General features: G+C 38.3%; 1 protein-coding gene across 1 annotated transcript; it reads left to right on the forward strand.

Annotated features, from left to right (window-relative positions):
* Window positions 1-5,875: 5,875 nt before the first annotated feature.
* Window positions 5,876-6,313, forward strand: LOC111027614. The gene has a single exon (XM_022306013.1). The coding sequence runs from the start codon at window positions 5,876-5,878 to the stop codon at window positions 6,311-6,313; it is 438 nt and encodes a 145-aa protein (XP_022161705.1).
* The last annotated feature ends 2,321 nt before the right edge of the window (window positions 6,314-8,634 follow it).

Here is an 8,634-nt window from a genome sequence, read left to right on the forward strand (position 1 = left end):
CCCCCCCCCCCTCCCACGCTTGTATGCCCATTGTAGGAATGCACCTTTAGTATCTATAATAAAATTAAGCACATCAGAATTACAGACAATTATGCACTAATAATAAACAATACAATATAGAACATCTTCAAGTAAATCTTTATTTAATATACCTATTGCAGTCTTGCATCAGTCAAAACTAATTGTAAAAATATTTTTTAAAAATAACACAAGTAATTAAAATAACGTAGATAGTCAAAACTTTTAAAACAAAACAAAATTATAATACAGTATTTAATTAACGTATACAGCCTTTTCACAGTTTTGACAAATAAAGAGAATATCTTCACAATTGAGATCATCAGTAGTATCTTTCATAGCACATCGTTGATGGTATTTATTGTTGCAAAAATTGCATTCAACACCCAAATCAGTAACTTTTATTTCAGAGTCACATGAAACACAACAACCACTTTCAATTATACTATTAAATACATTTATATTGAAAGGTTCTTCAAGATCTATGTCCGCATTATTAGTACCTTCAAAATGATTATAACTAATAGTTTGGCTCGTGACAGTTGTCGGTTTTTTATTTTTATTAAGTACTGGAAAAAGATTTTTTACAACTTTTTGCTTTGTTGATTTAGTGAGTTGTTTTGCTTTTAAAATTATATTTTCCTCCCTAAGTCTTTTTCTTGCTTCTTTGTCTTCTTCAATTGTTCGTTTAGCATGTTCTTTCTGTTCATACAAATATTTCCAATTTTTGGATGTTATAACATAAGGAACTCGTTCAGTCTTTCTATTGTTTTTTTGTTCAGGAGTTACAGGCCACACAAGACATGACTCTAGTGGTGTTATATTTAACTTTTTAACATTAACAAGGTGTGTAGGTGTGTTTACAGATTTTTCTAAAATGTTACTTGATGTTGTGATATATGTCTGTTGTTTAAATAGTTCATTTTGATTATTAATAACAATACAATCAGGAGATTGTGCTTTAAAGTTACATGGTGATATTTGATTAGTACTATTAATATCAGAAGGTTGGGCAGTAGAATTTATTGGTGATAATCGAATAGTGCTCTCATCACTATTATCCTTCTTTAATTTTTCAAATAATCTGTACAAAGTAAAAAATTCTTCTGAATACTTTTGGGTTTCTATCTCATCATGTATGTTGTTAAACTTCTCCAATGTTTCAGCACCAACAATATCAGAAAAATCATTAAAACTTAGTAGAGTAGCAAGAGCAGTATTAGTGCTTTTGGTAATGTCACTAATGTCTGTATCATTTAATTCAGGACCTTTATTTTTAAAGTCTATTTGATTTACATTCCATGGATATATCCCACATACCCTAAAACCGTTAATCAAAACTTCTCTTTTCACAGTATTTTTTATGACTTTATCTAATATTGGTGCAAAATCTTTCTTTGTAACTGCACAATTTGCATTTTGATTGCGCCACTCAAATAATCCCCTTTTCCAACCAGACTTAAGAGGTTTAAATGCGGCCACATCAGCTGGTTGTAATATTCTTGTAGCATTAGGATACAAAGCAATAAGAATTATATTTAATTGCGAACACAAATTGCTTAGTTGGTATGTAAGGTGACTTTTATGCCCATCGACAAAGAGAATAACAGGAAATTGAATACTATTTTCAATCAAAAAAGGATAAAAAACATTAGCAATGTATTCATAAAACACTTCAGCCTTCATCCAACTTGTATCAGACCTTCCAACACCCCAATTAGGAGGTACAGAATCAAGTATATGTTGTGGAATACGTCTATAGCTATAAATAACCATTGGGTGACACATAATTCCCGCCGCATTGAAGGTAAATATAACAGTTAAATTTTCCTTCTCGTTTCCTTTGGCGACTTCATAGACATCTTTTGCCCCTTTTGGCCTCAGGACAGACTTTGTTTTAATACAAAGAGAAAAACCTGTTTCATCTCCATTGAAAACTCGAGAAGGATCGTTTAAAATAATTGACATATTTTCATCAGATAAATATTGATGAATATCGTCAAACCACTTTCTAATATTTTGCTCATTTACATTTGCACTTGCAGATGTGACATGTTCACTTGCTCTAACTGAGATCACAGGATTTCTTCTTAAAAAGGCTTTATACCAAGCAATTCCTAAAAATAAAATTAGTATAATTAATAAATGTATATTTTAGATTTTCCAAAGTAAATTTCCTAGCATACCTATAAAGTTAAAATACTTTTAAAGCAATAATGTAGAATCACGCGAAACAGTAGGTAACTAACTAAGTGGATACCCAGAACCATAAGAAATGTTCATACCCACAGTATATATAACAGTATTTATTTACCTCTGAGTACAAATTAATCTTGTAATAAACTTCAATATCATATTTCTATAGACAGCGTTCATCAAATTGCTATTTAATAACAAATAATTTTAAAATGTTAAATATTGAGTACCTATACCTATTTAATATGGCTCGATAAAAAAAACAGTGTGCCTCAATCTAATTTGTATTAACTACATATGTTTTTAATGAAGTAATGTATTATAATTTAATTAAAACAATAACTTTTATGTTAATTTTAACAAAATAACCTATTTAATAACTATAATAATAATTTACTCAATAACTTTTTAGGTACCTACCTATTTAAAATAATTTATAAACAAACAAATAATATTTTCTTTTAATTTACATTTTTTTCTTAATAAAGTAACATTAATCAATTACATTAATAGGTAGGTATTTGTTAAATTTTCAATAAAAATCCTATGGTACAAAGAATTATTATTATTATTGTTGATGAATTGTTGGTCAATTTATTTGATTATACATTAGACTAAAAACATACTACTAACTTTTATTTTAGTTAATATTTTATTAAAAAGTTAATACTAATATTAATTTATTTTATTTTGAATCATTTCAAACTTAAATAAAGATCTAATAGGTACATAAAAAAACATTATAATTACCAGGATAATTATTTTTAAACGGGCTAGACCTTCCTTGTTCATCTAAGAACTGCTTGACACTCAACTGCAAATCCTCCCGGCGTCTAGGAAATACTTTTTTAGAGCATTCCAAAAGCCATTGTACTAGAATTTCTTCTTCTAATTTGGTAGGGATACTTGAAAGGTCACAATTAAATGTTGGTCTGTCTCTATTTTTAAGTCTAAATTGTAAGGTTGATCTATTGATGTTAAATTTTTTGGAAGCTGCTTTTTTTGACATGCCATTATCAACAGCTAGAATTGCTGCAGCAATATTATCGTCACAAAAATTAGATGATTTTTTTGGCATAGCTGTAAAATAACATTTAATTGTTAAAAAGATATTATTTTACACTAAGTACCTAGGTACCTAACTAGGTATTTTTGGGTAGTGTTAATAACTAAAACATAATTATTTACAATGAAGTTCAGTTATTGGCACCCAATGCCAATAACTGAAATAGGTTTAAAATAAAATCTAGTTATTAGCACCTCAATTAATAATAATATAAAAAAATGTAATAATTTTAATTTTGTTACTATTTAATTAAAATTGTTCTTGTGAATCAAATAAAAGGTTTCATTATAACCTAAGGCCATTAAAACCTGAATAATAGCTTATTTTACAGGAAGTATTTGCTAACAAAAAAATATAATTTCTTACCAGTATTGGTGAAGTGACGGAGTGTTGTTTTGTTGATGCATTTTACTTATCAATTAATTGAAATAAGATGTTGATAATTATTGGAGCGAAAATTAATCAGTATGACCAAATATTAAAAAAAAAAATCATTACTAGATCAAATACCGCACTATTTATTAATTAAACAATTAGAGTGTGCCAATAACTCCATGCTTTACCCTACGTGAAAGTGTACCACCACAGCAATACTTCGGCTCAACAAATTCACATAACCAAAATTACATTATTCCATCAGCCTCTACCGTACATCCAACATACACTTCCATACCACCATTTTTACCAAATTTCCAGTATCCAGACTACACACATGATTCTAGTATTTAAAATGAAAATGTATAATTACTTATTTTTATAATTCAAAAGTTTTCATTTTTTATTTAATTATTATAATTTATAATGCTAATATAATACTGCTATACAGGAATTTAGTTTAGTCTAATTAAATTAGTTTTATATTTTAATATATTATGTTATTGTTAATATAATATAAAAACTATTAATCATTTTGTAAAAGTACTTGTACTCATTCGTGTGTAAGAACAGAATAAATTGTCATTAGCACGTAGCTCTGAATACAAATGATGAAACTCGCCAAAATCAAACCTATCTTTATAAATTTGATGCGGCGGATTACGTTTGCGTTTTTTTTTCAAATTAAAAAGTTTAACCAAGAAATTTTCGGATAGTACAATTTTACGTTTTTAGGTGGTTAACGACATGTTAACAACTGAAAATAAAATGTTCAACTGCCTACAACTTCACAACCTCTTGCGCGTTGCATGTGTGAATTCATCGACGTCAATTTTGCCAACAATATGTTGCGTTGCGTGCGTTGCGTCGGGTGCGTAACCTAACCTAACCTAACTTAACGCACGGATTCAGTTAGGACACAGCGTAAGAAATACGGTAAAGTCGACATTGGACGGAAATAACATGGGCAGTTTATTTATAGATTAGCTAATGTTTACGTTATTATCTCCATTAGTAACTTGTATAAGCATATTAATAATATCATTATATCAATATGAACAAAATAATTTTAAGCCAATGGTTCCCAAAATAACAACAATGTGAGCGAAATGCTCATAGCGCACCAACGACGGGTAAAAAGAGAAGAGGGCGATGCCACGATCACCGTCTGGCAGGTAATTGGTCCACAACAGCAAAAGCATAGTGGACGTGAAAGGTGTTAACAGGCGCGAGGTGGCTTGGAAGAACCATGCCGTGGATACCGCTGTCATTCCACAAGACTTAGGCGCTGACGGGACACGGCTGCTTTCAGAAATACCTGTGTAGGATAGGCAAGGCCGCTTCTCCTAGATGTCATCACTGTGGTCACGAAACCGACTCCGCGCGCCACATTATTTTCGAGTGCCCGTTCTTCAGCGGCCAAAGAGAGGAGCTCGGCACCCGACTACGCAGACCACCCAGCGCCGAAGACCTCCCGACACTGTGTGCCCCAGCCTCCGAAGGCCTACCTGCTGATGATGGCGAAAAGCACTTGTTACTGCGCGAAGCGAAGGAGGATTTCCGGCTGTTTTATCGGATGGTGGACTCCATACTAACTTTGAAAGAACAGGAAGAAAAGACGAGACAGGTAGCAGAGGGAAGATGATGGGAAGGTAGGATTTTTGTGCAGTGTACGTGACACCGAGACCGACTGGCTTGCGAGCCGGGTCGAGATGACTGCAGAACGTGACATCAAAACCGGTGGGCTAGCGAGCCGGGTCCAGAAGGCACCGTAGAAGGGGACACCCATAAAGGCGTCCGGAATGTTAAAAATAATCTGTAAATTGTAATTATTTGTACGATTATTGAATTGTACTGTCGAAAGATGTTGATTGTAAGCCCTCCGAGCACGCTCCCTGGTAGACACATATATACCAGCCTTCACTAATAAAAGTCTACCAGGTCGTGAGGACATTTTACACTTGTATTTTGATATTGTAATGTTTTGTTATTTATAATAAACGATGAGGCCGGAGGGAAAGTAATGCTAACAGCAGTCCTCCCTCCGGCTCTCGATACCACAAAGAAAAGGTTAGGTTAGGTTAGCTTAAGTTTAAAAATAAAATGTGTTTTATAAATTAATCAGTTAGAAATACCATAAAAACGATAAGGTTGGGTTAGGTTAGGCTAGGACTGTGCGGCGGCGACGTTCAGCTCTCGACCGAGATGAACTATCTCGGGATGGTGGTGGACAGGTCGATGCTGTTCAAGGGCCAGGTGAAGAAAGCGGCAGCCAGAGCAGCGGAGATCGGGAACCAGCTGGCGAGGATCATGCCGAACATGGGCGGGCCCCGAGAGGACCGACGGCAGCTCTTGTCGTCGGTGGTGCACTCTGTACTCCAGTACGGTGCCCCTAGCTGGGATCATAAGCTGGAGATTGTTCCAGTGAACGTTCGGACCCTGAACAGAGCTCAAAGGAGAGTTCTTCTCCGGTGTGCCTGCGCGTACCGCACCGTCTCCGAGACGGCCACAAACGTGATCGCGTCAACGCTGCCGGCAGACCTCCTGGCGAAGGAGAGAGAGGCGGTGTTCGACCGGAGACGGGCCCCCGTGGCACCCACGGCAGGCAACGATCCGAGAACCAACACCATGGAGGCATGGCATGAGAGATGGTCCTAACCTAACCACCCCCCCCCCCACACCCAAAGGTCCGGGGCCCGGAAACGCGCCAATCCCCATGGCAAAAAAACCAACTACAACTAGCATGTCTGAACACAGCAACGATGTATATGTGAAGGAAGACGACGTCGAGGTTACCGACGTGGGCAGCATGTCCTCCACCTCCCTGTACCTCGCCACGGGCGAGCTACCACCGTTGGCAGGAAAGAGAAAAAATGATAGTAGTGCAAGCTCAAGCGCCGAACAGGACCTCTGCGACATCGAGGCAGGACTGAAGTTCATTAGGTCGACCCTGAACTCCACAGTCAACGTGACCAAAATGAAGCCGAACAAGAACGTCCCTGGGATCCACCACCTAACGACTCTACTGGCCGAAATGTCTCAAGTCCTGAATGGAATGCTAACTAAGAAGGGCAAGCTCGTCTCCCCTCCGGCGTCCCCGTCCCTAAGAAAGGTCAAAGACAGTGAACCTGAGAAGCACGTCATGATCGACGCCAGCACCGACACCATCCTGACGCCAAGCTGAAGTAACCTAACAGGCGGAGAGCCTCAAGGAAACCGACCGACGTCACCACGCAGCACGCCCCCCCTTTGGAGACAGAAGACGACACCGCCATGGAGACGGACGCCGTCGACAGCTAGGCCAAGGTCGCGAGAAGGCCGCGAAGAACCAAAAAAGCCGCAGTATCTGTGACCCGTCCGCCGGTCCCCAAGGCTCCCACGAGACACACTAGCGTTGCGAAGAAGCCGCCCGCCATTTTGATAAAGCCGGGAGACGGGAAGAGCTTCGCGGACACCGTGCGATCGGTCCGCTCCTGCGGGCTCACCACGCAAGATTTAGGCACTAGCATTTCCATGCGCGAGACCCAGGATGGTTGCTTGCTGTTGGAGTTTCCCAAGGGATCGAAATCTTCAGCGGCAGTTAAGACGATCGCTGAGGCACTCAGCACTAAACTCGGGGACTCTGTTGGGAGAGTGTCCCAACTTCTCGTTCAGGTCGAGGTGGAAGTCCTCGATCTGGCCCTAACCTAACCTAACCTAACCTGACGATCTGGCAGTGGTCGGAGTCGCCAGAACGGGTGATCAACTCGAAGAAGCCGTCAACCCCACCCTAGCGATTGATGCGTGGATGACCAGCAGGGGTTTGGAGCTCGCTCACCATAAGAGTGAGGCCGAGCTGTTGACTAAAAGACGAGCGTTCGTCCCCTCTTGCCTCGTGGTGGGCGGGCACCACATTGGATTGAAAAAAAATCTCAGGTACCTTCATACTCGACTAGCATCCATACGCTCCCCACATCGAAGCTGTTACCAAGAAGGCCTCCCGTTCCGCAGCATCACTGGCGAGGCTAATGTCCAACGTGAAGGGTCCCAGCCAATGGAAGATGAGAGCCAGTCGCTGTACACGGCTCCGGTGAGGGCCACCCAGGCGTCAACAGCTGCAAGGACCAAGGCTAACCTGATCTAGCCTCAGAGAGCAGCCGCCTTGAGAGTGATCCGCGCGTACAGGACCGTCTCTGACGAGGCTCCCCTGCTGCTGGCTTGCATGCCACCAGCGGACATCGTAGGTCTCGAAAGAATCAGAATCAAGGATCGGCTAAGCGCACCTAGGGATGGCAACGATACATCGATTAATCGAAAACATCGATTGTTATATTCGATGTATCGATGTTTTTTACACCGACAGTGTCTTTCGATTTTTATTGGTCCATCGAAAATTACCTTCGATGTTATTTCGATGTGTCAATGTATCGAAGTAGCTACGTAACTAAATTTTTTTTTATATATTTTAAAATTAAAATTTTTTATGATAATATTTGAAGTCCAATTTGTGGTTAGGTTATAAAGTTAATAAATAACAATTGATAAATAATTTGTTCTAATCACTTAGGGCCAGTTGTACAGTCTGTGATTAAAGTTAATCACAGTTTAACCGGCCGAATTTGGCTGGTTAAATATCTGTTATCGGTTGATTAAGCGTAATCGGAGTTTAATCACAGACTGTACAACTGGCCCTTAGTCTATCGACTATCACTAATCAATTAGTCCGTGGTTCATATCATAATTATCGTATTCCAAAGACCCTATCATGGTTATGGTTTATGTTGGTAGTTGGTCTATGTAGGCAGGAATATAAACAATGATCCATGGCCATGATCAAAGCCCAAAGGCCTATAAATTTGACACTGTGTCGGTAACGGACATTCAAATTTGAAGTATTCAACAAGAATACAACATTGTCTTTACTCATTAGTCTTTTGTTTTCACTTTTGTAGTTTTGAAATTTGTTAATTGTTCATGTTTTGTCAACTATATAGTATATA

This window comes from Myzus persicae, unplaced genomic scaffold, assembly GCF_001856785.1.
Source record: "Myzus persicae strain clone G006 unplaced genomic scaffold, MPER_G0061.0, whole genome shotgun sequence".
Taxonomy (NCBI): domain Eukaryota; kingdom Metazoa; phylum Arthropoda; class Insecta; order Hemiptera; family Aphididae; genus Myzus; species Myzus persicae.